The sequence below is a fragment of the Colletotrichum acutatum genome, assembly GCF_030867785.1.
Source record: "Colletotrichum acutatum strain CBS 112980 chromosome Unknown BDZ83scaffold_115, whole genome shotgun sequence".
NCBI classification, from domain to species: domain Eukaryota; kingdom Fungi; phylum Ascomycota; class Sordariomycetes; order Glomerellales; family Glomerellaceae; genus Colletotrichum; species Colletotrichum acutatum.
Window position 1 is genome coordinate 55,223 of NW_026849109.1, and position 26,930 is coordinate 82,152.

Genomic DNA, 26,930 nt, shown 5'->3' on the forward strand with positions numbered 1-26,930 from the left:
TAGATAGCTCTCAACCACTTCAGCATTTTAGTTTCAGAAGTCATCGCTTAGAGCTCCTCGCTCGTGGGCTCATTCCTGCCAGGATCATCCAAATCAGCAAACAGCTTGACACCCCACTTGGCACCCGGGTTGCTCAAGCGGTGCTTCTTATCCTGCTTGCCAATCTCCCTCAACTCGTCCTTGGTGAACTCGATCTCGAGCGCCTTGCGGTTGGAAATGATGTGCGAGTCCTTTGTGCTTTTGGGAATCACGCTCGTGCCCCGCTGGATACCCCACGCCAGTACGGCCTGGAAGACGGAAACGCCCTTCTTGGCCGCGACGTCGACCCAGAACTTGTCCTCGTAGATGGCGGGCAGGTCGTCGCTGTAGGTCGGGTTCGTGTTGGCGAGCGGGGAGTAGGCGATGACCTCGATGCCCTGCTCCTTGTGCCAGTCGACGAACTCTTGTTGCTGGAGGTACGGGTGGGTTTCGAATTCGTGGGCGTAGGGCTTGATTTCCGCCGTCTTCAAGATTGTCTCGACGTCGGCTTTGGCAAAGTTGGAGAGGCCAATGTGGCGGGTTAGGTTTGCCTTGACGAAGCCTTCGAGCGTCTTCCAGGTGTCGACGAGGGTTGTCTCGCGGTCAAGGGCGTTGTTGGGGTCGTCGGGGATGAAGGCGACGGGCCAGTGAATGAGGTAGAGGTCGAGGTAGTCTACGCCCAGGTCCGAGATGGACTTTTTGATGGCGGCTGCGGCGCGGTCGGCGCGGTGGTCGGTGTTCCAGAGCTTGGAGGTGACCCAGACGTCTTTGCGTGGGATGCCGGAGGAGGCGAGGCCTTTGCCGGTTTGGTCTTCGTTTCCTGAGTGGGTTATCAGTTTGCGGGCTGGATGGATCTCGATGAAGTGGTTTGAGGTGAGGGAGTGAATGACTCGTGCGAGTTGTTTGACCCGCGTGAGCGTATGAGGTAGGACATGTGAGTTATGAAATGGAACTTACTGTAGATGAGAGCGGCGTCAATGTGGTTGTAGCCTACCTCGCCCACGGCGAAGGCAACGGCGTCGGCGACTTTGCTCTTGTCGGATAGCCATGTTCCCAAGCCCAGAGGCGGGATCTTGTCGAGGCCAGAGAGAGAAGCTTGGGCCAGGCCTGCACCAGCGGCAGCGGCGACTAGTGTCTTGAGGTACACCATGACGAAGCTATTCAGCAGCCTAGTTCTCACTAATTGAGTTATTCCCACGTCGTGATGCTATTCACACTATCTGTGGACAATGGTTGTGGTAGCTCAATTAATGGGAACTGCAGTCTTTTGGCAGAATTCCTCTTTCCCCTCTTCGCTTTGAAATCGCATCATCCCGATTACTATCCGCTTAACCAGCCCCCCCCCCCGGTCTCTCTTTTATCAGTGGAGGTTGCCGGCATGACATCATCCATCTCCTCACTTACACCACCCGCGCACCGGGCTCCCATTGACACACGCAACGTCGCAGCCGAAGCACGTCAGTCCTCAATGATTTGCTATCGGCGGCTTCAAAGTTCTGGGACGGGAAAGATCCGAGTGAGATATTGTCAATTGGTATCAAGAATTGTGCCATCAAGAGAAAAGGCTAAGTAACAAGAAAAAGTGTCTAACAGATTATATCACCAACCAAAAGAGCCAGCCGATACCGGTGGCTATCAGCGGTGAAATCAGCAGCACCGCTTCGAAGCGACCTGTTCCTGAAGAGGAAGGTGACTTGGTTGCTGCCTCCACATTGCTTTTCGCCTTTGATTTTGAGGATGCCCCCGCTCCGCTGTCGGCATCGGCCTCGGATTCGGTCCCGGCATCGTCATCGGTGGCTCCAAACCCGGCCCCGGTACCAGATATACTGCTCCCAGACGACAGCACCACTTCCGCGCCCTGCGCTCCAGCCGCCGGCGCCGGTGCTGCCACCGGTGCTGCTGCTGCTGCTTGCCCTCCCAACGCCGCCGCAACAGCCGCGTACGCCGGTTTGGGCTTCATATCCTTATCGAACAAGCACGCGTCCCCGGCCCCGGAAAACGTGGACGGGATCCAGCTGTACTTATCCGTAAACTCCCACACCACGACGCCGACGCACTTTGCGTTATCCACGCACGTCTTGACGACGGTGCCGTAGTCCTTAGCCTGCTGCTGTATCGCAGCATCATCAGCAGGCAACTTGTCATGCCGCACATCCAGCTCCGTAAGCGCGACTTCCAGCCCCAGATCCGTGAAGCGTGTCATGACTTTATTCAGCGTATCCTGCGACGGCGTCTTGCCGACTTGAAAATGCGACTGGAACCCGATACCGTCAATCTTCACGTTGGCGGCTTTGAGATCCTGCACGATCTTGACGGCGCCATCTGTCTTGTTGGAGTTGAACTCGAGGCTGAAGTCGTTGTAGTACAACTTCGCGGCCGGGTCGGCTGCCGCGGCGGCCTTGAAGGAGATGGGGATGAAGTCTGCGCCGAGCGTGCGGGAGAAGACGCTGTCGCGGAGGGTGCCGTTGTCGGCGAGGGCTTCGTTGACGACGTCCCATGAGTAGCAAGCGCCTTTGTAGTGCGTTACCACGTTGGAGATGTGTGCTTGGATTACCGGGGTGAGGGTTTCTGGGGTCCAGGTACCCGTTGAGACTGGTCTCTGGTCAGTATTGGTTCGAGTTTTTGAGTCTTTCAGTGCCATGATGAGCCGGAACGCACCAAATTGTGGAAGTTGAGAGTGCCACGTCAACGCATGGCATCTCATCATCTGCTTATTCGCCTGCGCGACGGCCCTCACGGAATCCGGGTTCGTGAACTGGAACTCATTCTGCGTCTTCTCCGTCGCGTCCCACTTCTGGCTGTTCTCCGGCACCACGAGGCCGAACTCGCCCGTCTTGTTCAGGACCGCCATGTACGCCGCATCGTTGAAGAGGTTCGTGTCCGTCGCCGTGCCGAAGAAGAGCTTTCCCGACTTCACCGCCAGCTCGTGGAGGCCTTGCCCCGATACGGAGGCTGCTCTTCCCCATGCTGAGAGGAGAAGCCAGCTTGTGAGTCTTGCCATATTTTCTCTTTTTCCTAAAAACCGCCTGCCTGATGATGGAAGCTCGTGAGGTGAATGCGCTATGCGCGTAAAAGCGCCAAGGCTGCGATGAGCAAAAGATGGGATGGATTGAATGAGGGCGCAGAAGCAGAGGTCCGGGGGGAGAGAAGGGGAAGATGTCATTCGATGTAACGTCTTTCATGCGGGCACAGACTGGCCCATATATCAGTGGGCAAAGAGAGAGTCTGCTTGTCTGCTATACCCTAACTCTCTCCCTCGTCCTCCAATAGCCCAATTCACATTACACTTTCAGGAGCTTCCCGCATGATCATGTGGGAAGCGGCAAAGGGCTCTGGATCGGATGTTTGGGTGCCGTACCGGGATGAGGCCGATGAGATTTCCGCCAGAAGAGGGGGTTGGCAACTTGCGTGTTGGTTCCGGTTGGGAAGGGCCGTATGACGGCCTTTGAGGTGCTTCACTTGGGGTTTCAGAGTCGTCCGAACCGTACTTTCATCATCGGCGGCGGGGGTGTGTTGGCGCACTTTTCCCCAAAGTGTAGTCATCCTAGGTTGATGAGAGTTAGGGATGGTCTTGCATGAAGGCACAGCCTAAAGTCAATTAACCCACCTCTTCAACTGGCAACACCCCTAAAGTGAGGCTCCGAGACGAGGCTTAGTGGTGGGGCAGAAGAGAGGAATTGATTGTTGGCAAGTTGATGTGTTGTACAAAGAGGGGCAACATCGCACGTACACATACACGCACGCACGGAGAACTCCAGTACAACGTCATTTGTTGTCAGCCTCGACAGGGCTGTTGCTTCTTATTTATTCGTGAAGCTGGGCTTGAGGATTGACTACAAGATGGCTCGTACGTCCGCGCTTGGAGAGTTGATAGTAAAGCAGGTCGTCTTCAGATGATTGACTCGGTCGGACTGCCCGAAGTAAAGGTCCGATGCTGAATTATCAGAGTCCATTCACAAAGCTAGTGCCCGGTCCTCTTGAATAATTTCTCATTTTCTTCTGAAAGTGTAATCACAGATCCTGGCGGTTCAAGGGACCGAGGGATTGAGTTTCGGCGCGATTCTTCACGAATGTAGAGAGCATGCTATGGAGCTTCATTACCTCTCACTACTATACGTCCGTGTAATCAAACAATAATGCCTAACATTAAACAGACGTTCCTGTGCCATCTGGGAATATTTTGAGAGAATGCTTCACAGCCTCTCATACGCTTTTGCACAATTTCTTACACCACATCTTACACAATCTCAAAGTACTCGAGCTCATCCTCATCAGTCGGCCACATCTCACCACCCATCGCACCAGCAAACACTGTTGGCCCTACTATCGTATACCTCCCGACCTCGAATTTACAAGGCCGCAAGATGAATGGATGATCCATCCCAGCGAGAAGACACACGGTGTCGCCCTCACGAACACCAACGACTCCAAACCCAGCTCTCCTATCAAGAGTGTAGAACAACCGCCCTAGCCGGAGTTCGACTCGGCACTGGCACCCGCGCAGCGAGTCCCACTTGACGAGTGATGAGATGACTGACATACCTCGTACCGCCTTGTTGGAAAACGAAGACGAGGATGATGTCGATGTTGATGACATGTTTGCCGACCATCCATACTTCTTTGGCCCTTGGATAATCCACAATAACAGCTCGTAGAGACTGCGGCCCATTGCGTCGAGCTTCGGCCCTGCCCAAATTCTGCTCGTAACGCTCGTCATGAAACGGCCGAGTACATCTAGATACGGGCTTCCGCAGTCGTGTGGCAATGGGGACTGCACCTTACACCCTTCATCTTTATCCACCATCTTCTTGTCGTCGACATCACATCTCCCCTCGGAACACTGGCTCTTGGTCGGGAATATGTCGCTCACGAAATTCCCTACTTTTCCTACACGAACCCCTCGAAGGGTAAGCTTCTTCCCGTCTCCAGAAAACGCGAAATACGACTTGGCCCCGCCAGAAGCCGCACAGAGACTGGTGTAGTAGTACTTATACGACCCCCTCACCTCAGAGTCCGCAGTCGCAAAGTCAACAGTCCACGACGGCATGGTCTCCCACGCAACACCAGCCGTTGTCTTCTTCCGATTCGAAAAGTACAGCACCGGCAAACTGTCCTCCTCTTCGACCATGAGTCTCGTTGCGTCCCGGAAAACCTCTCCGACGGGCTTCCGGTAGTCCACCGTCATCTTGCCGAGTACGCCTGGAGACAGCGCCCGCAGCGCAAAGATCTTGTCTCGCGGCTCTGAGGCTTGCATTGTGAGGACGCGACGTAGTTGGTTCGTTGCTGCGCGGAACGGACGTGTTGTTGCCATTGCTTTCCATTCGTAGAGGTCGACATGTAAGTCCATGCCCTGCTGACTTAGTACGCTCTCGTCTTTTGGTGCCACTGCCAGGAGGCGGGCAAGACTTGAGAAGACAAAGAGTCGGGAGTCTCGGCAGAGGACAGCGGAGTTCTTGTGGGCGAATTCTTGGAGTGTCCATACCCGTGTCCAGTAGGGTGATAGTCTCAAGTGATGTAGCGTGTCACTGTTGCAAACTGTCACTCGGTTAGAGGCTGAGGAACAAATTTGATGAGAATGATATGCTGGACATTGTACCTTTGAGAGCGACTCTGGCAGCCAAGCTCTTTACACCTTCATTGCGACCGCGATCATACCCCAGACGTGGAAACAAGGCCAGAGGCTTCGAGCATGCCAGACTACGCCAAGTTGCCGGTGCATGGTCTTCCCCGAGCCAGACAACGACGGTTTTTGCGCGCTGGTAGATCTCGGCCATCATGGCCACTTGAGCATTGCGTTCGTCGTCGGACGCTTGGTCGATACAGATGGCGTCTATCCAGACACTCAAGCTACGATGATTTTTCGTCTTGCGGTGAAGGGATCGACGTAACAGCCTCAGTGCGGTAGCACAATTAGGAGTTATCAGTACCTGTTTCGTGGAAGACCCAGAAGTTCGTATTGTGAGCGGTTCGCACGGCTCTTCTCCGCCCCAGGTATAAGATAGCGCAGCGTATGAGGGCGGCCGGTCCACGTTTGCTTCGACAAGTCGACAACTGAGAGGTTCTCGAACGGAGTTATTCTTCACGCTCTTTTGAAGCACTACAAGTCGAATGGATCGTGAGGTAGACAGAGGGTCGAGTTTGATATCATTAGAGATCTTCATGCTGATTTGAAGAATTATGAAGAGCTCTAGCGACCCTGACAATATTTCACACGCAAGCAATGGAGAGAGTGTGCTTTGCCCAGCTTCATTTAAGTGAAAGCCGTGATTATCATAGGGAATCAGCACCGACGTTGGACCAAGGAAGTAAGCACTAGGAGGGGCAAAGGAGTGGCCGATACATGATTGTCGGTAGAATGTGCATAACAGGAAGGCAGCCAGGGATACAATTGGGCTGAGAAAAATACGTTTTCAGCAGCTATTTTAAGACAGCCAATGCTGTGGCGTTCACTCTCTTTACAAGGTAGTCGGGAGTACTGTTAGTTGTCAGCTCCAACGTGTGGTGCTACAGATAGCATGTGTCGTTGGATATGGCAAAAATCTCCAACGATGTCTTAGTTGCGAAACGAGGCAGAATTCCAGGCAATGCGTCCCCGCACGACGATCAGTCGCCAGTGAAATTTTATGGAGGGCAGTCAGAGATGGCGAATAAAATGCTGGCTGGGTTGTGGATTGAAAAGCCGAGATAAATCTCACAAGCGTGGGCCCTCAGCCGTTGGCCATAGGGATAGGAAGTTCTCTTGGCAAGAAGACCAATGTGAAAGCTTGCTGAGTTATCAAGGACCCTGCATCGTGCCGGGCGAGGCGAGCTGGTACGGCAGGTAATGTCGCACTACATAAGGGAGACCTGATGACGTCCTGAGTGACGATCTTGTCGGTATAGGACCGCCAAATGCTAGCCTTTATTTTCGAGCATCTCCACAATTCGGACTCTTGAGTGTAATGGGGCCATAGGTAACCAGTGGTGTTCCTGCATGAGGTTTTTGCACATTTGTTTCCTTGCTTCCACATCCCTCACCGAACCGAAGTAGTGACGATTACTAGTGATGCTTGAAACCGATTTCAGACAGAGGAAAAGCAGCCTGGTGAACCGACTCAACGAAGCTTCGACAAGAGCTTGCTTTAGATGCTCGTTTTTTGTTCATGACAACCCCAGAACCTAGCATGCCGAAAGACACAGTCCTCGGGCGATTATATGGCGTATACATGTCAACCCAATCCTTGCCACCCCTGGTTCCGCGGACTTTGCGTGATACTCATCTCAAAAAAGTAGATGTCTTCCAGATAGCGACAGTCTGGTGATTGATATTAAAAATCCGGCACTCGAGTTAAATTGATACTTGATCTCTTGTTCCATTCATGGATCATACCAACTTCCTCCATGGCACTGGTGGGCCTAGTTTGCGAGTAAGTTGTCCATTGCCATGCAGTTCTGTTCACATATCGTTGATCATGGCAATTCCATCGTGTTGTCGGGCGACGTCTCTTCCTTGCATAGGCATTCGAGCTTTACAAGATACAATGTTGCGCATAAAGAGCACCCCGTCGAAAACAAATACTTAGTGTAGTTTGACTCCGCTCGCGGTGATTGTACACACCGAATGCCGTTTCTGAGGCAAATGTCGGAGCTAGCGAATATCTGACGCCGACCACCAAGAGCAGCCAATGGCGATCAAAGATGTCTAGTTCGGCAACTCGGCCTCGAGAGGGGTCGGCCAACGGCACCGTGCTTCCGTGTGTTGGCTGGGGACTTAGGACTGCCTGAGCACTTACATACCTCATAAGCTGTATTTAACAACATGAGGATGCAACTCAAAAGATTCCATGTCGCTGAATCAGGATCATAACCAATTCAACATGTCAGGACGTATTGATACCCACATTCACGCGCTTCCTCCGGCTTACCTTTCAGCGGTGAACGCCGCAGGAGGGGATCCTTCCGGGTTTCCATCGCCTGAGTGGTCTCTAGATGATGCTCTCAAGCTGATGGATAACATCAGCACATCAATAGGTGAGATCTATGAATTGGGGGGAATTGTGCATCACTTCTTCATTCGACTAATACAACGATCAGGGATACTATCAGTTTCAGCCCCCGGTGCATCGATCGCGGGAAGTGGTGAAGACGGACGAAAGCTTGCACATACCTTGAACAACGACCTCGCAGACCAGATCAGCAAGTCATCAGCAGGGAGACGCCTTGGGTTCTTTGGAATCCTACCTGACTGGCAAGACGTCGACGGCACAGTTTCAGAAATCGAGTTTCTTTACCAGCAACAGAAACTCTGCCACGGTGTAACCGTCTTTACCTCGTACGGCGGCAAGCTCCTCGGTGATCCAGTCTTCAAGCCCATCTGGGAGAAGCTTCAAGCTCACAAGGCTCTTGTCTTCCTTCATCCGACGGGTCTCGACGTAACGCCAAAGCTCATAGCTTCAGCCCTCCCGCAGCCGATCGTTGACTACCCTCTCGCAACTACCCGGGCCGCGGTGGACCTTGTCCTCACCGGGACCCTCCACTCCTGCCCCGACGTCGACGTGATTCTTTCGCATGCTGGAGGAACTCTCCCATTCTTAGCTACCCGTGTGCTGGGGACTCTCAATATCCCAGCTCTCGCGAACGTTGTTGCTGTGGGCTACGAGACTGCTCAGGCTGACTTTGCTCGGTTTTACTACGACACGGCGCTTAGTTCCGGCCCAACCCAGCTGGGTGGCCTGCTCGACTTTGCAGATCCGTCTCACATCCTTTTTGGATCGGACTTTCCTTACTGCCCTGACCCGCTGATTGAGCTTCAGGTCCTTTTATATGAGGGGTTTGTTGCTTCTCATCCGAGAGGGTCAATTGTTGCACCCGAGGTTCTGCGAGGGAACTCGATGACCTTATTGAAGAAACACAGCCAGGGGGCCGATCCAAATTGGGACTTTGAAGTGAAGAAGATGATGCACGAATCGAAGATGTAATACGAGGCTCGGATTGTGTGTTGACGTGTACCTGGATCTCCAAGCTTTCCACACAGAGGTGTGAGCGTGGTCATTATCTTGTAGCATTGTTCTATATCTCATCTACTAGTTCCAAATCAACGATAAACTTGGCTTCATAAGGCATGCTGCATCTCAATCATTCCTCGTCAATCCAATCAAAGTGCGACTGCGTCTGTCTGCAGTCAAACTTTGCACGCTCCTCCGGGCTCATGTCAGCTCTCAAAGCAGCAGCCTCGGCACTCAAATCATCCATCTCCATGTCCGCCACAGCATCAGCAAGTCCATCACCCGCCTCTCCCTCGTGTGCCGCATCCTCGTCATCATCACTGTCATCCATCTCAAAGTCCTCATCGTCGGCGTCGTCCTCGTCCTGGGCGATCTTCCTCTGCTCTGCCTCGTGTACCCGGCGCCGCCAGGCCTGGAGCGCGACGATGCACTCGTCGTGTTTGAAGTCTGCTAGATCGCCAGTGCCCCAGCCATGGGCGCGATAGATATCCACCGGTTCCGATGACTTGGCGAGAGCACTCGGATCGAGGATCTCGGCATCGTCGTCCTCGGTCGGCGGCACGGGGAACAGCTGAACACCTAGGCTTGACACAAGCTGGGAGAAGTAGTCTGTAACAGAGTACGACCGTACACACCGCCACGGCTTATTACGCGGGACCTTTCCGACGGTGTAGAGATTCTCCTCGTACGGCGTGAGAACGCCTCGGCTGCAGTCTACAATCCACCAATAAGGCTTCGTGCGCGAACTGGAAGAGCGGTACTCTCCGTACGTGAGACAGACAACATCCGGCGGCAAATCCATCGGTGCCGCTCCCGTATCGCGTGTGGGAAGGGCAGCGAGCTCGTGAAGCCCCGCGTCGCCGCGATCGGACCACTGGCTGAAGTGTCCCATGTGACGGAGGTAGCGCACAGCCTTGGTCTGTGGTGCGACGTTCCAGGGGCCCGGACGAGGTCCGTCGTGCATCGGTCTGGCGTAGGGGAGATGGCGCAGCAGGTCGATAACGACCTCGGAGCGTCGCAGAGCGCGCAGGGCGCCGATATCTAGGTCGGCATCTGTCCAGCCTCCTGGCGGGGGGAAGTCGACATATGTTGATGGAATGTAGGCCAGGCGCGTAAGGGCTGAGTAGTATTGAGTGAGACCAGCGACGACATCGTCGCGGTTGTAGGCGCAGTTGAGGGCGGGTTGATCTGGAGGCATCTCGTCGACGATGGCCACGGCTGAAATATGAGGGGTAAGTGAGCAAAGTGAGTCTGAGAGTTTGGTGGTTTGGTTCCTGAGACTCACAGTAGATCACAGTCTGAGAAGAAAAAGAAAGCACTTAAACTGCCCCGCAGAATGTGTGTTATCGTGAAGAAGCCTCGATGAGATGCTGTGCCTTCTGTTGCCTGGAGTTTGTGGACGCGACGCGTTTGTTTCTTTCCACCCCGCTCTCAAAGCGGCCAAAATAAGCCTCGCTTGGCAAGACCGTTGGCGACTGGTTGTCTTCTTCAAGCAGGTGGTGCAGACAGATGCAGAAGATGTCTTTTCTAATTCGACTAGACCGCTCATTCTGACCGGGATGAGAACCAGGGTTCAAGGCACTAAATGAGCCAGGGTTTTGATATGATGACTCAGGAACTCATGTTGCCTCGCTGCGCTGTGAGAAACAATGAAAGTTCACATTGTTACACCTTGGAAGCGTGATAGCGAATGAAAAGACCCCTCACCAATGTCACAATCATAGGCCTCTCAGTCTCACTCTCAACCTCCATTGCTGACAGCGAAGCAAATGCACGCGATGATAATATCTCAATATCTCCTGGCGCATGGTCATTCTCTAACATCAAATTACAGTTTATTCGCTCATGAATCAATCAACCAGTGAGTTTATTGGCGCGAATTACTCACCACCGCCACCTCTCATACATGTGTCGCTCTCATCTGCCACGCTACATTACACTGACGCGCGCCCGGTGCCCAACTGTGAACTAGCCCAATTTCTCATCCTCACCGTCGCATCGCCCACCCGACCCGTCTGACCTTCAAGCAAGATGAAATCATGAGCCTCGCGTTCCGGCAATTCGACTAGAAGATCCAGATCGTTATTTCCACAGCTGACGTGCTCCGAGAACGCTCGAATGTCATCTCTGAAAGCTTCCTGCTGACCTCCAGTGACGTACAGGCTCTTAGTCGCTGCGGAGATCTCATCCACCCACGCCATGTCGCCGTCCATCGGCATCGCCATGGCGAGGTCGCTCTCGTCGGACTTGTTTCGCACGGGGAACCGCGGGTGGAGGAGCTCGGCTGTGGCGCGGGACATACACGTCGTAGTAAGCATGTCGACGTAGTTGTTTTCCGTGAACGCGGGCGTTGTCGTCTTGCTGCTGAGCCAGGGTGACACGAGGAACACACCTGCGAGGCGGTTCTCCAAGCGCAGGGCTGGGATCTCGAGGTGGCATGGGTGGCAGATGTGGCGAACGACGGAGCACGCCAGGTTGCCTCCGGCCGAGTCGCCGCCGATGAGGAGGTCGTTGGGTTTGATGCCAGAGAGAATCAGCTGGTTGAGCGCCGCGATCGCCTGACGGAGTTGCGTGGGATACCGAGCTTCGGGGACGAGGGTGTACTGCAAGACAGCAACGGCAACCTCTGCGTGAGCTCCAGGACCGCCGGTGACATACGCGTTCCAGCACCAGTCGAGGTGTCCAGGTAGAAGGGGCACCACGTATCCACCGCCGTGGAAGAACAGGACAAACTTTGTGGCCTTTTGGCGATTGCCGATCCACAAGATCGAGCCGTCATTAGCAGGGAGGGTCTCGATTTTCTTCTGCAGCTTGTCCCCGAGCTCTGGATGACGCTTCTGCTTTTTCGCGATCCATTTCTCGTACGTCTTGATTGAAGGAGGGATGAGGAATTGAATCTCGCGTGCTCTCATCGACCCCAAGGCGAATCGGTAATAGGCGCAGAAGGCAAAGAAGCGGATCGAAACGCCTCTCGCGATAGCGAACGGGATGCCATAGAAGAAGTTCCACGCCAATTGTATCGGAGCTACCAGTACACGGAGTCAGTCACCGTTCAATGGTTCGCTGGAAAACAAGAGACAGGTCGGAAGCGAGACATACCACGGAATAGCAAACGAAAGACCAAGTCCCTCTTCTCCCACAGCGAAAGCTGCGGTCTCGATATCGACATTCTTTTCTCTCTCTCGGTCGCACTCGCACGCGATGATCGCACCCGGAAAGAAGCCTACTAATGTGTCTAGGGGTTCGGTTCGTCTGGTGTCAAAGCTGTCTACGATCCAGCCGTATGGCCGACATAAATGAAAACAGCAAAGGTTGTGCTACGAGTAACTGGCAAGTGAGTAAGCAATCACCACAGCACGGCGCAGGGTGGCTTTGGAACTCTGGGAAAACGTTCAGACAGGTTCAGACAGGAGGTTTGACGTGGACAAGAAACGCAAATGTGGCTCAGAATGTCATTGACATGTCTGTCCGCAGGAATCCGCAGGAGGCACGGGCAACCGAAGAGACGCTTCTACTACCGATGCTTCCGACCGAGGCATAATTCAAGATTGTTCAGGGTGGCAGAGGTAACAGTAGCTTGGTGTGAGCTAGCTGGCAAGGTAGTTCGCACTCGTTTAAACTCGTCACAAAAGCCAGTCTCCTACGTAGCATCATGTTGCTTCTTCAGGTTAGACCCTTGCATTATTGCGTGGGGGATGCCCCTCACTTTGACGTGCAGGGAAGAAGAGCTTGGATCTCCAAACCTCATGCTCGTGCAGATTGGGGTATCAAGTCGCCTGGTCTGATCTCGTGGAAGTGGTTCCGGACCTCGGCTGCTCACTTTGGAGGGATCTTTCCAAAGCTGTTGGGGTCAATCTCGGCCCGTGTTGAAACGTGACAGTTTCGCCCATAACATTAAAACACCAACCCCAGGCTGCATTCAACATCCGGTTCATGATCAATATTCCTATCTGTCTCAATTGTTTAGTGGGATTGATGACGCTAGTAGCAACTGCACCATGTTGACCTCACGAGAAGGATTCACAGTCGATGTAATTGCCAGATGGCTCCGAAAATCAGTCCTCAATCCATACCTCTCGATACCGCTTGCAACAGGGCTGGCGGTGGTATCAGCAAGAAAGAACGGAACGGTCGGACTCTCAGACATCAGATTTGACACCGCTCAGCGCGTTGCGTTCCTCGCGGCTCTAGCAAGCTTTGTCCTATCAACTACCGAGTATCTGAACAAGTGGTCGGCAAACAACTGGACGACGGACCACACATGGGATTTTGACAAAGAAATCATCGTTGTTACCGGCGGCAGCAGCGGTATTGGTCACAGTATCATCAAACATATTTTGGCCAGAAACCCGCGTGCAAATATTGTTGTTGTCGACCTGGCTCCGTTACTATGGGAGCCTCCGAAAGGCTCCAACATTCACTTCTTCAAGTGTGATTTGACCGACACGAAGGCGCTCAAGACTCTTTGCACGTTGATCCGAACTCAAGTCGGTGATCCCACCGTTCTCATCAACAATGCGGGAATCGCGCGGGGCTATAGCATCATGGAAGGCTCGTACGCAGACGTTGAGTTGACCATCAAGACAAACTTGCTCGCGCCGTTCCTGCTTACGAAAGAATTCTTGCCGTACATGGTTCGCACCAATCATGGCCATATTGTCAACGTCGGGTCAATGAGTTCAGTGGTTCCCCCAGTGAGAATTGCTGACTACTCAGCCACCAAGGCTGGACTCACCGCGATGCATGAGGTAAATGATTCTCTTTTGACTTGTCAAGCGCTCTGACGACAGCTGACACTTTGCAGTCACTTCAACTTGAGCTGAAGTACATTCACAAAGCGCCCAAAGTTCGCCAAACGCTTGGAATCTTTGGCTTCATCCGAACGCCGCTGGTTCCCTTTGACCCCGGTCAGCCTCATTTTATGATGCCGCTGCTTCATGTTGACTCAGTGGGAGAGGCCATCGTGGACTCACTATACAGTGGCTTCGGACGGACGATCTATCTGCCCGGTATCATGTCATCTGTGACAGCCCTGGTAAGTTCCATGCTTCCTCGAATGTTTAGACAACACTGACGTAACTGATTTGCAGCGGGCTGGTCCCGAGTGGTTATGGCGTCTTGCAAGGGAAACTACTGCGAGCGCGAAAGATATCGCGTATACGCCAAGGCAAAAGATTGATGACACAACTGGTCAATTTGAGATGGTAGAACCTGCGGAGAAGTGAGTGTGTTGGACGGACTTTGTTTGCCATTTTCTAGATGTAGTGAGACAGAAAAAATAATGAACAACCTCAACGTGCCCAAATATGAGTATGATTGAGGATCACCAACATATCACCACTTTCCGTTTTCTCCTCTTCAGTCCGGGTCAAAATGTTGACCTGTCACACCTACAACGTATGCGCGTCCACAGAGCTAAGACCCGCAGCTCACCAAATGTGGTGATGGGTCTCCTAGGGCCCCTAGCCGGATGAGTTCAACCGAATCGAGATGGACCGGGGCGTCAATATCTCCGTTACCCCGGCGCTCCGGCCGTGAACCGTTGCATTCTCACATAGCTCGTGTGCTCCCGATCTGCCAAGAACCATCATTGACCAATAGTCCCGAGCGGGATCGTCACCTTTCCGCTACCAGCTCCATTTTCCCCTCATCCCCGGGCCATAGCTCTCCACTTTAGGGCGATCCCCCCATCAAACGAGGTCTCTTAGGTCATGGTGTTTCTCAGAAGCTCTCACAAAGTTTCACAACGACGTCGCAGTAGCATGCATATGCTTGCCACCGTCGGACGAGACGGGCACGCCCAACGTGGGACGAGCCGAGGCATGAGCGAACTAGCTCCCGTTGACCAAGGTCGACGACGACATGCTCCCCCGCATCATCCTGACTTCCGCGAGTGTTTGGTTGCTTCCTGAAACTGACTTTTTGACCTCACCCTTTCTGGGAACAAAGTCAACAGGTGTATCTGAAGTGAGAGTCGGTTATTTGTGACTGCTCCTTTCGAAAGTACCTCTAGTATCAATAACACGGGCCGATTTGATACGCGGAAAATGTCGAAAGCTTTGGAAACGCCTACCTACAGTCAGTTCGCATGCGTTGGGACTGGGTTCTCGGCGATCGGGCTGGGTGCTACGCTGAAGAGATGGTACGGCATTGGCGACATCAAATTCTTTGAACGGCACAGTGATCTCGGAGGAACATGGTTCATCAACCAATACCCAGGTAACATTCCCCCTCGGAGCAGGGGCTCCACCAAGGGCGGCAGTCATTGACATCAACTCAAAGGATGTGCATGCGACGTGCCCAGCGCTTTGTACAGCTTCTCGTTCGAGTCCAACCCAGACTGGAGTCGAGTATTGCCTCCGCAACAGGAGCTATGGCAGTACCTCCACGATGTGGCCAAGAAATACTCGCTCATCGAGAAGATGAGATTTGGCGTCAACGTCGAGCAATGCGTCTGGTCGGAAGAGCGCAAACGCTGGAGGATGAACATTCGTCACTACGAAACCAATCAGGTGTTCGCGCATGAATGTCAGTTCCTTTTCGCTGCCACGGGACAACTCATGCAACCACGGGAGATCGACGTTCCCGGTTCAACAAGCTTCAAGGGTCGCATCTTTCATTCGTCCCGGTGGGATCAAACCGTGGATATCCAGGACAAGAAAGTTGTTGTCATTGGGAACGGGTGTACCGCATCGCAAATCGTACCGGCGATTGTAGGCAAGACGAAGCACCTCACGCAAGCTATCCGCACAAAGCACTGGGTCTTACCCCCCGTCGACAATGAGAATACAGAGTTCATGAAGAACGTCTTGAGGCATGTGCCGGGAACACAGACGCTGCAGAGATTTCTGGTCTTTGCTGCGGCAGAAAACACATTGCGAGGGTTTTATATGACGAATGATGGAAACAAGTATCGCAAGCGTGCTAGAGCCAGCGCTGAGAAGTACATGAAGACAACGGCGCCGGCGAAGTATCATGAAAAGCTCATACCTGACTTCGAACTCGGTTGCAAGAGACGCATCTTCGACTCAGGCTACTTGAAGAGCTTACACTCGGAGAATCTCACTCTGCTAGACAACCCGATCCAAGAAATTGTACCAGAGGGTATTCGAACCCGGGAAGGCGTGACAGAGGCGGATGTCATCGTTTTAGCCAATGGTTTCGTAACAAACAATGCTGTTGGGGGCCTAGATGTCATTGGTCGAAACGGAGAGCAGATAGACCAGCATTGGGAGTCGTTTGGTGGCCCAGAGGCTTACAATTGCACGATTGCAAGCGGATTTCCAAACTTTTTTGTACTTCTTGGTAGGCTCTATGCTATATGCCATACGGGAGTAGGGTGTTTGCTGACTCAGGCCACTCTAGGACCGAACTCACTCACAGGCCACACTTCCACAATTATCGCAGCGGAAAACTCCATCAACTTTGCGCTTCGCATCATCAAACCGGTGCTTGATGGCAAGGGAACAACCGTGGAAGTTTCTAAAAAGGCAGAGCAGCAATACGTCAACCAGATGCAGGCCGACATGCAGAAGACTGTATGGTCTACGGGATGCACTAGCTGGTATCTGAAAGACACAACGGACGGCAAGAAGTGGAACGGCTCGACCTATCCTTACTCTCAAGCGTACTTCTGGTATCGCTGCTTGTTCCCCGACTTTGGTGACTTGGAAATACGTGTAAGCATGCGAGCGAGACGAGGTTACTTGAAACGGCAAAGTGCTGACATATCAAAGGGACCGACCCATGCCGGGCGCAGGAGACGGACATGGCCAAAGAAGTTGGCAGTTGCCGCTGTTGTGGGATACGCTCTGTCACTGCTATTCGGCCTAGCTCGGAACCCATTGGCTCGGAACCGCTATTGGCAGCAGTTCAGTGTAGGCATGCAATTGCTGCGAGCTTTGTTGATGATGAAATTGGCGAATTTGAGAAGGAGGATTGGCATGGTATGAGGAAGGAGACTTTGGAACGGGGAACTCGTCAAACAGAAAATGCAGGAATGAGGTTGAAAAGACTGTCAAAGTGAATTGCGAGCTGATGACGAGAGTGCAGCTGCCCTCAATGGGGAGGCAGTGCGAGTCTCATATAAGTCGGTATTCATTACCAGCAAAACTCGAAATCGAGTATGATTTGTGTCCACTTTGATGCAATATACTGACTCATAGAAGGAAGTTTCAATGGGTCTTTCATACTTTGTCTCACTTGAAATCCTCCCTGTATGAATATTTACGAATGCAATGTGAAGGTCACTGTAATATTCAAGCATAAAATACGAGGGGCAGAATAAATTGTGAACAACAAGTGGTATCTTTTACTTTTTTGACTATCTTCCTTGACGAGGCAAGCGCAAAAGTTCAACAATTCGACATTCCAGTCTCATCGCTTATAACATTTACAACTTGGCAGCAGCCTTGGCCAGGTCGGCAAGGGCCTCACGGCGCTTGAACTTGGCGTCCTGGATGACACCGGCATCGGCGTCGCTGGAGAAGTTGCCGGTCCACTCAACGAAGGTGCTGTTCTCGTTCTCACCAGAGGTGACGGGGTAGCAGCGGATGGTGCTGACGACGGAGGTGTAAGACAGCTCAGGCTGGGAAGTGATGACGCTGTAGGTGATGTAGTGGTTGATGGTCTGAATATGGTATCAGTCTCCGGTGAAGTCTTCCGTTTGCAATCGCGAGGAAGTAACCCCGCGATGAGGAAACTTACGCTGTGCTCCTCCTGCTTGACCTCGAGGACGGTGCCGTCCTGGAAAGTCCATCTGACGATGTCGGTCTCCTCCTGAGCCTTGACGAACTCACTGCCCTTCAGAGCAGACCAGAAGTTCTGGAAGTTCTGGACTGTTTTGAAAATTCGATATCAGCTTTTGCCCACTCTCATCCTTGATCCACTGTCTGGACCGGGTTTTCACTGCACTTACGCTTGATGAAGTGCCAGACATGGCTGAGAGGAGCCTTGATGACGGCGCTCTCGACGACGGAGGTGGAAGTGGGAATGACGGAGGAAGACATGGTGATGATTTGTTGAATGATTGAAACGATTACTTTGGGGGAGGGCAGACTTGCAATGATGACGCGCAGGGGAGTGAAAAGGTAGGAGAAATTCTTTCATGTATTTGATGACGTAAAATTGTGGAAATGGAAATATGATCCGCCGAGGCAGAATTTGACTGGTTAAGTTCCATGTAGCTGCCCTTATCTAGCTACATTTTTGCCCATCTTCTTCTTTTTTGCGTTTGCAGCCAAGGGCCAAAGGCGTCATGCTGTGTTGAGGCGCGGAACTGAGGGGTAAATTGGGGTGCATAAGCGCTTAGGCAAAGCAGGTTTCGTCATACATCAGCACTGGCATGCCATACATTTCTTGGTACTATTGCAGCAAGGCGGCATGTTCAATCCTTTCAGATGATCATCTTGTGGCCGAACCTCCGGCATTTTGTGAAAAACCTGCCGTGGCCCCGTCGGTATCTCGAGGACCCACGCGGACCCGGATCCACAGGTTCAATAGTTTGGTGGGTGTCGTCGCCGGTGCCGAACTCATATCCCGGACGGAATTCGGAAGACTCGTCGGATGCACAGGAAACGTCTTTGGATGCAGGGACGGTCCCCATGACAATCCCCCGCACGAGTTGACTTCCGGGGAAATAATTGTTAACCCCGCCCGGTAGCTGATTTCGGAACTTTGGCTGGCTAGTGATGTATAAGACGGGCAAGTAGCAGTGTCATATGCGACCACATGCAAGCTACACCGAATCTTGCTGACGTTATTTTGTTTTCAACATGTCTGAAGAATACGACGTTCTCATCTGCGGCAGCGGTTCAGCTGGTCTATGCGCAGCAGTCTGGCTAGCCCGATGCGGCATCAACTTCAAGATCCTTGAGCGGCGCGAAGGTCCCCTCAAGCAGGGTCAGGCAGACGGTGTTCAAGTCCGTACAGTCGAGATCCTTGAGCATCTAGGCCTCTCCGAGGACGTCCTGAAAGAAGCTTACCACGTTCTCGAACTTGCGTTTTGGTCGCCCGACAGCAAAGGCGGAATCCACAGGTCTCATCTCGAGCCAGATACCGAGCCCGGTCTCAGCCATCTACCCCATGTGATCCTGAATCAGGCACGCATCAATGAGATCCTGATTGAGGATATTGTGAAGTCGTCTGGCCAATCACACATTCAGTATGGAAGTGATATTCGTCAAGTTGTTGTCGATAGTGAAGCTGCGGGAAACCCTGATGCCCGTTGCGTAACTATAAAGACGATTGAAAGTGGTGTTGAGCGCACATATCGTGCCAAGTATGCTTTGGTAAGTCCCGCTTCATTTTCCTCTACTACGACGGCGATACAAACCATCGAGACTAGGGATGCGACGGAGCACATAGTGCGGTCAGAAAGTCTCTTGGCTTCAAGATGGTGGGCGACAGCAGTGACGTGGTTTGGGCTGTTATGGACATCTACCCCAGGACCGACTTTCCCGACATCCGAAAGAAAAGTGTCATTCAGTCTAACTCGGGCAATCTGGTCATCATTCCAAGAGAGGGCGATGAGATGGTCAGGTTTTACATGGAAATGCCAGTCTCAACACCGGGAGAAGTCACACCTGAGAGAGTCAAGGAGCGCATTGATGGCATTTTCAAGCCTTACCAAGTCGAAATAGCTGAGACATCCTGGTTCTCTGCGTACTCCATCGGACAACGACTTGCGGATCATTTCACAAAAGATCATCGGGTCTTCCTTACCGGCGACGCCTGCCACACACACTCGCCCAAGGCTGGACAAGGCATGAACGTCAGTCTTCAAGATGGGTATAACGTTGGGTGGAAACTTTCTGCGGTCCTCCGAAAGCACGCTCACCCCTCGATATTGGAGACGTACGTCTCTGAACGCCACCAGACCGCCAAGGGCCTCATCGACTTTGACAGGCAATTTGCGAAAATGTTTTCTTCGACGTACCGGAAAGAGAACGGGTACACCACTGCAGACTTTCAGGAATATTTCATCAAATCGGGGAGATACACTGCTGGTCTAGCCACGCAATATCAGCCGTCAATGCTCGTGAGGCCTGGTCACAAGGATAGCCTGGCGTCTGGTATCAGCGTGGGAATGAGGTTCCAAAGCGCGCAAGTCGTTCGCTTCTCTGATGCCAAAGCAATACAGCTTTCGCATGCTCTACGTGCGGACTCGAGGTGGTCTTTGATCGTCTTCCCTGGCGATGTTTCGGAGGCTCAAGCAGAGAAACGCTTATTCCAGGTGAGCAACACAAAAGCCCCTTGTCACCAGGCTCAAAGCACTGCTAAACATCTGTACAGGTCGCAAAATCGCTTGAAGTATCGATGAAACAGCTGCCGACACTTCAAAATGATATCCATAGCTTTTTGAGTCTGGTTTTGGTGCTCAAATCTGACCGACGAAAATTGGAAGATCGTCAGATACCGCGGCTGTTTACCCCTAACGCCGGAAGGTGGGGAGTTAAATGTGAGTATTCTAGATTTTGAATTCAGAAGTCTCGCCTTTTCCCCAAACAGTTCCTTCCTGCCCGTTTTCTAGCTAACGATATCATGGAGGCCTGCAAAATGTTTTCGTTGATGATGTCAGTTACCATACAGGCCACGGAGAAGCATATGCGAAATATGGCATTAATCCAGAGGTTGGCGCGATGGTTCTCGTCCGACCAGATCAGTGTAAGTTCCGTCAAAGAGGCCTTCGAATTGTCCAATATTCCTAGATTGACGTTGTGAACCCAGATGTTGCCGGGATATTCGACTTCACGACCATGCAGGATATCTTTGAATTTTTCAAAGACTTCACGACGCGCACAACGCATAGATTCCACCAATAATCATCGGCTGGTTGAGTCGCTACCTGGAAACTCGCATATAGGCTCATTGAATAGTTTAACCTGCTGAGACAATTTGTCGTTGGGTTAATATTGGAATCCGAGAGCATGCGGAAATAGATAGACAAAGAGTATTTCTGAGCATCAGAGCATGTGGTTTCGAATAAGAACATTTAGAACGGGATACTAGGTAGTGCGTAGATCATGTCCTGACAGCATATATAATGTGACATGCTTGCAGTACTACATCAACCTTAGTTACCAAGATCGACTAAAGAACACGTCATGCCTTGGACGTGGCCTTCTCCGTGAGCTCAGGTGGGGTACTTGAGCCAGGCGACATGCCCTCACTGACAGGCTTGCCCTTCCCTCTCAGGCCGAAGAGGTCCTTGAACATCATGCGAGTAGTTCGCACGATCGTACTCCGAGATTCGAATATCGGCAAGAAGACGACCATGACAACAGAGGCGAATAGCCAAGTGATTCCTACAACGACCCAGCCGGTGAAGAACTGTGACACGGTATTAGTACAGCAGTCTATCTGGAGATTGAACCAGCACTCACAGATTTTCCAAATACATAGCCAGTGCCATACAACGGCATCGGCCACAAAATGAGCAGAACGAGTGTCACACCAACAGTCAGCCAGCGAGCAGTCTTGGCTGCTTTTTCGAGCTTGACCTGCTCGTCAGGATCACTCTGGAGTGCTCTCGCCCTCTCTTCAGGCGAGTTTTCAACATCCACATGAGCAGCGTCAACGAGCTCATGATCGTCCGCTTGTCGGATGTTGAGCATACTCTGCCAGTCGTACTGCTGGGGCTTGAAAGGTGGGATAAAAGTCAGAAGTGGGATGAAGACGATTGGTGAAAGGAGCGATGTCAAGTTTCCGGCTAACATTGGCTCGTTCGCACCTGTGTTTGTAACACTCAATTCGCCGTACTTTATCTTCGTTGTGACGAGCCATGCCGTCATCGAAAGGGCGAATCCGATGATTGGGCTGAAAGTGGCGGCCGCCCAGGACTGCCCATCCCAGAGTAGAGTGAGGGCAGCGGGTAAGACGGCGGAAGAAATGATGACACCCATCATCAAGTAAAGGTAGCCCATGGAGATGCCTACATAGTTGAGACCGGTCGCAAACCCAGCCATGACGAGGGCAAAGACACCCATGCCGATGTAGTTGATTCGCATGAGTTGCTTGCCGGTAGCATTGGGGTTGAAGTAGGTCTTGTAGATGTCGTAGGTGCAGATGGACGATACAGAGATTAGCTCAGACGAGTAGGTACTCATGATAGCCATGAACTACTAAAAGTCAGCTTCCTATAAATAGATCGCGCTTGGAAACACAACTCACGGCTAGAATGAGCGTTGCAACCGCTCCTCCTTTCCCAAGCAGGGCAACGGCAGCAGTGGGTAGAACCAATCCGGCGTCAACGTCCGCAGCGGCTAGACGGTTCGGGTAGGTCGGCCAGATGTCGTATCTTTCTAGAGCGAGACCCGCGAGACCCATGGTAGTCGCAGTGAGCCAAGGAACGGCAAACCAACTGATTCCACTGGAATGATGTCAGAATACAAAACACTCGTAGTGCTTCGCGGGAGTCTTACCCCATGACATAGCCCGGAAGAGCATCAATCGGGCTTGCTGCAATTGCTTTGTTGTAGTAACCGTTATCCAGAAACACCGTACCGAAGTTGCCGCAGAGATTGATGATGAAGAACTCAACTACTCGACTGTGAGACGGGTCTTAACAGGATATGAATGTGGGAACTCACTTCCTCCTTGAGAGCGCATGGTTAAGTAGCTGCCGCCTGCATTTCCAGCCAGGGGCCGCTCAGCCGCAAGTTCAGTAAGGATTTCCCATACTCGCCCGGGCGAGCCTAGAAGCTGATTGGTTGAGTAAACTGTAAATGCAAAAATGAAAATGATGATGAGAATCACCAAGCCATTGATGTAGTCCGTGATGAAAGTTGCTTTGATACCACCGAAAAGAGTGTAGACGACCACACCTGTGTGACAGTTAGAATGATGAAGTGAAGCTTTGAAATTTCTGATTTGACTTACCGATCGGGAACAAGAATACGGAAGCAGCTACAGGGGCACCGGTCAAGTTTTGGATGACCGCAGACCCACCGGTGAGCAGCATCGCCGTCACTAAGATGAGAACTTAGCGTTTTGATACTCAGGGTGACGAGAGCTGAAGCCTACCTAGGATATTGCAGAAGCAACAGAAGACAATGTACACGCCGTGTGTGACCGGCCCATATCGAGCTTTCACAACTTCTAGGACTGACGGAGAGTCGGGTTAGTTGAGAATTGGGTGCCATTTTCTACCAAACTCTTACATGTGTGTGCGTTGGGAGCGCGTCTCTTCAGTTCAATAGCGAGCGTGGCGAACAGAATGATCTGTACAGTGGCTCCGGAGGCATACCATACAGGCCCCGAGACCCCGCTTGATGTTGTCAGTCTCACCAGCAGACACAAAGTCATCACAGATCTCACTATTTGTAAGCTACGGCTGTGCTCTGCAGCAGAGTCGCGGCCCATGTCCAAGTTGAAAGCACCGATGAGGCGACCTAGCAAGAATTAGCGCTGAGAATTGTCGTGTGTGACTGATCTAAACTCACTAATCCTGATTTCAATGACCGTCCAGCTGTCGTGAACATCTCGGATGTCTGCAGCTCATAATTGTATCTCTTGAGCGCCCAAGTAATGATGATCATAAACACACTGTAAGTTGAATGAGCACGTGGACCTGATGACCGGGACCAGGAGATGCAACGTACGCAAAAAGAACACCCAGTCCAATCATGAGGCCGTAGCTAGATGTTGTTAGTGTTCAAGACTCTGTGAATAAGTTTGAAGGAAACCGACCCCCATCCTTGGTGCAGGACTGGCGTCGAGTCCATAATGACTTCTATCGGAATGAAGAGTCCTGTCGGCTGCTGAATTGTGCTTAGTGTATTCTCAACGCGAAACCAGCTGTTGGCAATTCTGAGCGATGTCTGGATCAACGGGGCAGTCGATAGAGATATATCAGAGCAACAACACTCCGTCTACCATGTTGCCGTCTGTCAGCGGCCGCCGGGCTTTTGTCACCTTTATCAGCAACCCTTGCTTTTGATGTACGTCAGATGCTAATCATTTCTACTACTACGCGACACCAGCCACTGGTCTTGATGTCTACCTTAATTATAAATCCCAGAGGAGTTAAAAGAAGCTCTTTGCTAAGGATGTTTGTGTTGGTACATTGGAGAGCAACGGTTAATTGAGAGATAAGGTCATTGGAATGGGATAAAGTAGGCATGCGTGATACCGAGTTGCAAGTTATCTCCGCCATCGCGCATGTCTGCATAATGTGCCGCTAGGTCTTGGCGTGGAGGAGCGGGATCCGCGCAATACAGAGCTGTCTTTCTTGAACTTTTGTCGTAATTTAATGTCGCCGGCGGGCATGTTCGCTGTGAAGGTTTCCAACATGTCCCGCTGTTATCACTCGCTCGGGCCCTGGGGTTAAAAAGTATTATGGAACGCGGAAGGCTTGTTCGTCGCTTAAGGGATGAAATGCGTCTGCCCAGGAGCGCCGAGATCCCGGGAGGATGATGTTGGGGGTTTTCAGTGGTTCGGATGGAGCCAGCCAAGGTCTTAGTACTTCTTGGAAGTCAAGTTGTTATCACTCTCCAATCAATGGAACGTGGAACTGGAGATAAGATTGCGAATAGTCATCGGAAATGTTGGTTTCTGACACAATAGTAAAATTAATCTCAATCTTGTATCTGCAAAGGGGACATAGAGACAGTGCTAGACAGAGACAGAAGAATCCAATTGCGCTCAATTACTAACAAGCTACATCGAAACCTCTCTCTTCCATAAACATTCTGCGCGCCTGACATCACGCATTTCTTTCGCCTTGGCAGAAATTCTCAAAGAACAAATCTTCCTGATTTGTTTCTGGATCCCAATCGTCTTCAAACTCGTCACCGTGCGTCTCGCGACCAATGTTATGGAACAGCTGTTTTAACGCCTCATCCGCCTCCCAACTGCCTGTTCTCCACTCAAAAAGCCGAACATCCTCATCATCGGACTCTACAGAGCCCGAGGCCTCATCGGCATCTGGTGCCGTGTACCCTATCCCCCAGCCGAGTGACCTCTGGCTGTTCATCATGTCGAATCCTCTGTTGTATGAGAACTTGGGCGAGATGTGATCTCCCAAGTACCACCAGATTGGCGCCCATATCATAGCTTCTCTCAAGCGAGGCATCTTGGCCGCTGCCTTGGCGAACGCGGTGAGTAGCGGATACAGTGTGTCTGGATTAGGCTTGAGACGCCATCCTGACGGCCTGCAAGGAGCATGGCCGAGTATGATGGTATCGCTGTTAGCGGAATGCCCTTGACTGGCATACCCCACACCTTCAACAGGGTATCCCTGCACGTCCTTGCCTTCTCCACGGGGTCCCATGAAATACCAGGAACCGGAAGGGGTGACTGGGTGAAATTTGACCTCCAATGATTCCAGATTAGGCCAGACCAAACCACTGTCATCCTCGGACCAGAAAAAAGAATGGTCAATAATGGCACTCAGTCGAAGTTGGGTGAGGTTTTGGCATAGAATCCTTAGACTTGAGCTAAAAGAGTCCGACGACCCTGAGAGGATGAGTTTCGGCATCGCAGCATCGTGGTCGAGATGTTGATGTGCCTTCCGGCTCTGGAATCTCAACTCGGCTTTCCTTGTCTGCAGAGACATGTTCGTAGCGGCCCTCGCGAAATCCTCTCGCCCATGGACGCGCACCCGGTCGATTTCAGCATCGCAGTTGTGTTCGTCGAAGAGTTCGGCATTTACGCTCTCAATGCCTGGGAGTTTGAGTGAGAGATCAAGCGTAGCTCTAAGATCGAATCTGCTAAAATAGTTCGACTGCCGCTGAGTCGGAGAAGGTCCTAGGTGAAGAGAGCCGATAGATGTGAGCGTTGGTAGCCGGTCTGGGTCAAGGAGCCGTATGAACCATGCTTCTGGTATCCTAATCTCTGTCTCACGCGTCTCAGGACTGGTGATTGCAAGATCTATCGTGCCTTGCGGTCCATCATGTTCTTCGAGGTTCTTCAGGCAATCAAACAACTGATGGATCTGGCTGGAAAGATACTCCGCGTTGCGCTTCGCTTCTGCGGCGTTATCTGTCGTTGAGCGAATCCTATTCGGCAGTCGCTGAGGCAGCAACACCAGCTTGTATTCCAGCTTCCGCAGCCAGCAGAAGCGCGCACCGCGAAACTTTTCCTCGAACTCACAGAGATCACGCACTCGCAGCGTGTAATCTGTGAAGCCATCAGAGTACTTCTCCGCCGCGGTGCGAAGCTTAGGTGATAGTAGCAGTAGGTTCTTGAGATCAGGTCGGTGTAAGTTTGATGCGATCTGGTCGACGACTTCCTGGGGGAGGATCTCCATAGCCATACTTGAATTTCAATGCTCGATTGTCTACGTGAGATTCGGGGTATTTGTCTTGGAAGGTATAGTCAGAGTTGGGAGGATCACGAAGGTGATGGGAATGAAGCCATTGACGTCGCACAGCCAATGGCAGAAGGCTTATCCGCATCCGGTGAGACTTTACTCGCGGGGGCGTCATTGCCGGACAGAGACAAAAACATACGAGCTTACTCAGCCGTGGCTTGTCTAGGTCGTTCGGAAATCCGTCACGTAGATGCATTAGGTAAGTTAATGCATCGGAGGAACGCAAACTGCCAGCGCTAGAGTTCAATCATCATCGCTAAGGATCCTTCACCAAGAACTCTTTGGTCTCATTGAATTCGGGGTGTAAACGAATGTTCGTTCAACCTCTCTAAGCAGGCAATGAATTCCAGTCTTAACATATCTTGCGGTCAGGCATGCAGACACTGCCCGTCGGCATCCTGCCAAGAGCCAAGGCGCCGGCGGGCACTTCCACTCTACTGTTCCACTCCGCTGGGGACGATCTCAAGGGGTGATCATATTTACCAATGATAAAGCTTCCCTTCAGATCCCATATCACTCGATCTTTGATCCCTATTATAGCCAATCATGAAGTTCTAGTTCTATGGAAACTTGAGAAGCAATACATTGACCGAACCGGGGGGGCATATCATCACTCC

At 51.9% G+C, this 26,930-nt stretch overlaps 12 protein-coding genes across 12 annotated transcripts; 4 read left to right on the forward strand and 8 right to left on the reverse strand.

Moving 5' to 3' along the window:
• Positions 1-47: 47 nt before the first annotated feature.
• On the reverse strand, positions 48-1,168 carry BDZ83DRAFT_587473 (aldo/keto reductase; the record flags this gene model as incomplete). The annotated part of the gene is made up of 2 exons (XM_060506047.1): positions 48-838; positions 976-1,168. 2 exons carry the CDS (start codon positions 1,166-1,168, stop codon positions 48-50), a joined length of 984 nt encoding a protein of 327 aa, XP_060360563.1.
• A 1,116-nt stretch (positions 1,169-2,284) lies between these two features.
• BDZ83DRAFT_544532 (glycoside hydrolase superfamily) lies at positions 2,285-3,019 on the reverse strand (the record flags this gene model as incomplete). Its single annotated transcript, XM_060503438.1, has 2 exons — positions 2,285-2,610; positions 2,677-3,019. Coding segments are annotated over 2 exons (669 nt in total), but the record flags the coding sequence as incomplete, so codon positions are not given.
• A 1,125-nt stretch (positions 3,020-4,144) lies between these two features.
• On the reverse strand, positions 4,145-6,363 carry BDZ83DRAFT_42883 (heterokaryon incompatibility protein-domain-containing protein). Its single transcript, XM_060503033.1, has 2 exons — positions 5,615-6,363; positions 4,145-5,553 (listed from the first exon to the last, which is right to left on the reverse strand). The coding sequence occupies exons 1-2, from the start codon at positions 6,177-6,179 to the stop codon at positions 4,256-4,258; spliced, it is 1,863 nt and encodes a 620-aa protein (XP_060360565.1). The 5' UTR covers positions 6,180-6,363; the 3' UTR covers positions 4,145-4,255.
• Positions 6,364-7,874: 1,511 nt separating this feature from the next.
• BDZ83DRAFT_587443 (uncharacterized protein) lies at positions 7,875-8,975 on the forward strand (the record flags this gene model as incomplete). Its single annotated transcript, XM_060506040.1, has 2 exons — positions 7,875-8,028; positions 8,092-8,975. 2 exons carry the CDS (start codon positions 7,875-7,877, stop codon positions 8,973-8,975), a joined length of 1,038 nt encoding a protein of 345 aa, XP_060360566.1.
• Positions 8,976-9,783: 808 nt separating this feature from the next.
• BDZ83DRAFT_587450 (uncharacterized protein) lies at positions 9,784-10,200 on the reverse strand (the record flags this gene model as incomplete). The annotated part of the gene is made up of 1 exon (XM_060506042.1): positions 9,784-10,200. A coding segment is annotated over one exon (417 nt), but the record flags the coding sequence as incomplete, so codon positions are not given.
• Positions 10,201-10,936: 736 nt separating this feature from the next.
• BDZ83DRAFT_722812 (Alpha/Beta hydrolase protein) lies at positions 10,937-12,171 on the reverse strand (the record flags this gene model as incomplete). The annotated part of the gene is made up of 2 exons (XM_060512508.1): positions 10,937-12,027; positions 12,102-12,171. 2 exons carry the CDS (start codon positions 12,169-12,171, stop codon positions 10,937-10,939), a joined length of 1,161 nt encoding a protein of 386 aa, XP_060360568.1.
• Positions 12,172-12,786: 615 nt separating this feature from the next.
• Positions 12,787-14,333, forward strand: BDZ83DRAFT_42921 (short chain dehydrogenase). The gene is made up of 3 exons (XM_060503037.1): positions 12,787-13,750; positions 13,807-14,037; positions 14,093-14,333. The coding sequence occupies exons 1-3, from the start codon at positions 13,001-13,003 to the stop codon at positions 14,225-14,227; spliced, it is 1,116 nt and encodes a 371-aa protein (XP_060360569.1). The 5' UTR covers positions 12,787-13,000; the 3' UTR covers positions 14,228-14,333.
• A 716-nt stretch (positions 14,334-15,049) lies between these two features.
• Positions 15,050-17,238, forward strand: BDZ83DRAFT_679932 (uncharacterized protein; the record flags this gene model as incomplete). The annotated part of the gene is made up of 4 exons (XM_060511195.1): positions 15,050-15,221; positions 15,285-16,307; positions 16,368-16,681; positions 16,739-17,238. 4 exons carry the CDS (start codon positions 15,050-15,052, stop codon positions 16,952-16,954), a joined length of 1,725 nt encoding a protein of 574 aa, XP_060360570.1. The 3' UTR covers positions 16,955-17,238.
• Positions 17,238-18,152, reverse strand: BDZ83DRAFT_634870 (uncharacterized protein). The gene is made up of 3 exons (XM_060509131.1): positions 17,920-18,152; positions 17,709-17,839; positions 17,238-17,631 (listed from the first exon to the last, which is right to left on the reverse strand). The coding sequence occupies exons 1-3, from the start codon at positions 18,008-18,010 to the stop codon at positions 17,395-17,397; spliced, it is 459 nt and encodes a 152-aa protein (XP_060360571.1). The 5' UTR covers positions 18,011-18,152; the 3' UTR covers positions 17,238-17,394.
• Positions 18,153-18,775: 623 nt separating this feature from the next.
• On the forward strand, positions 18,776-20,824 carry BDZ83DRAFT_756040 (FAD binding domain-containing protein; the record flags this gene model as incomplete). The annotated part of the gene is made up of 5 exons (XM_060514694.1): positions 18,776-19,291; positions 19,348-20,235; positions 20,295-20,460; positions 20,550-20,666; positions 20,730-20,824. The coding sequence occupies 5 exons, from the start codon at positions 18,776-18,778 to the stop codon at positions 20,822-20,824; spliced, it is 1,782 nt and encodes a 593-aa protein (XP_060360572.1).
• A 280-nt stretch (positions 20,825-21,104) lies between these two features.
• Positions 21,105-23,725, reverse strand: BDZ83DRAFT_587390 (sodium symporter family protein; the record flags this gene model as incomplete). Its single annotated transcript, XM_060506034.1, has 12 exons — positions 21,105-21,332; positions 21,386-22,120; positions 22,173-22,371; positions 22,424-22,469; positions 22,592-22,825; positions 22,881-22,970; positions 23,025-23,105; positions 23,162-23,268; positions 23,319-23,392; positions 23,444-23,546; positions 23,603-23,638; positions 23,691-23,725. 12 exons carry the CDS (start codon positions 23,723-23,725, stop codon positions 21,105-21,107), a joined length of 1,968 nt encoding a protein of 655 aa, XP_060360573.1.
• Positions 23,726-24,546: 821 nt separating this feature from the next.
• BDZ83DRAFT_42998 (uncharacterized protein) lies at positions 24,547-26,412 on the reverse strand. The gene has a single exon (XM_060503040.1). It carries the CDS (start codon positions 26,254-26,256, stop codon positions 24,706-24,708), a length of 1,551 nt encoding a protein of 516 aa, XP_060360574.1. The 5' UTR covers positions 26,257-26,412; the 3' UTR covers positions 24,547-24,705.
• Between the last annotated feature and the right edge of the window lie 518 nt (positions 26,413-26,930).

What these genes read in the sequence shown, in the direction of transcription:
- BDZ83DRAFT_42883 (XM_060503033.1), bottom strand. Translation starts at nt 6,179, where the DNA reads ATGAAGATCTCTAATGATATCAAACTCGACCCTCTGTCTACCTCACGA. An exon ending in TGCCAGAGTCGCTCTCAAAG is followed by an intron (nt 5,554 to 5,614) that starts GTACAATGTCCA and finishes ACCGAGTGACAG; the next exon opens with TTTGCAACAGTGACACGCTA.
- BDZ83DRAFT_42921 (XM_060503037.1), top strand. Translation starts at nt 13,001, where the DNA reads ATGTTGACCTCACGAGAAGGATTCACAGTCGATGTAATTGCCAGATGG. An exon ending in GACTCACCGCGATGCATGAG is followed by an intron (nt 13,751 to 13,806) that starts GTAAATGATTCT and finishes GACACTTTGCAG; the next exon opens with TCACTTCAACTTGAGCTGAA. An exon ending in TGTCATCTGTGACAGCCCTG is followed by an intron (nt 14,038 to 14,092) that starts GTAAGTTCCATG and finishes ACTGATTTGCAG; the next exon opens with CGGGCTGGTCCCGAGTGGTT.
- BDZ83DRAFT_634870 (XM_060509131.1), bottom strand. Translation starts at nt 18,010, where the DNA reads ATGTCTTCCTCCGTCATTCCCACTTCCACCTCCGTCGTCGAGAGCGCC. An exon ending in TGTCTGGCACTTCATCAAGC is followed by an intron (nt 17,840 to 17,919) that starts GTAAGTGCAGTG and finishes TTTTCAAAACAG; the next exon opens with TCCAGAACTTCCAGAACTTC. An exon ending in TCAAGCAGGAGGAGCACAGC is followed by an intron (nt 17,632 to 17,708) that starts GTAAGTTTCCTC and finishes TACCATATTCAG; the next exon opens with ACCATCAACCACTACATCAC.
- BDZ83DRAFT_42998 (XM_060503040.1), bottom strand. Translation starts at nt 26,256, where the DNA reads ATGGCTATGGAGATCCTCCCCCAGGAAGTCGTCGACCAGATCGCATCA.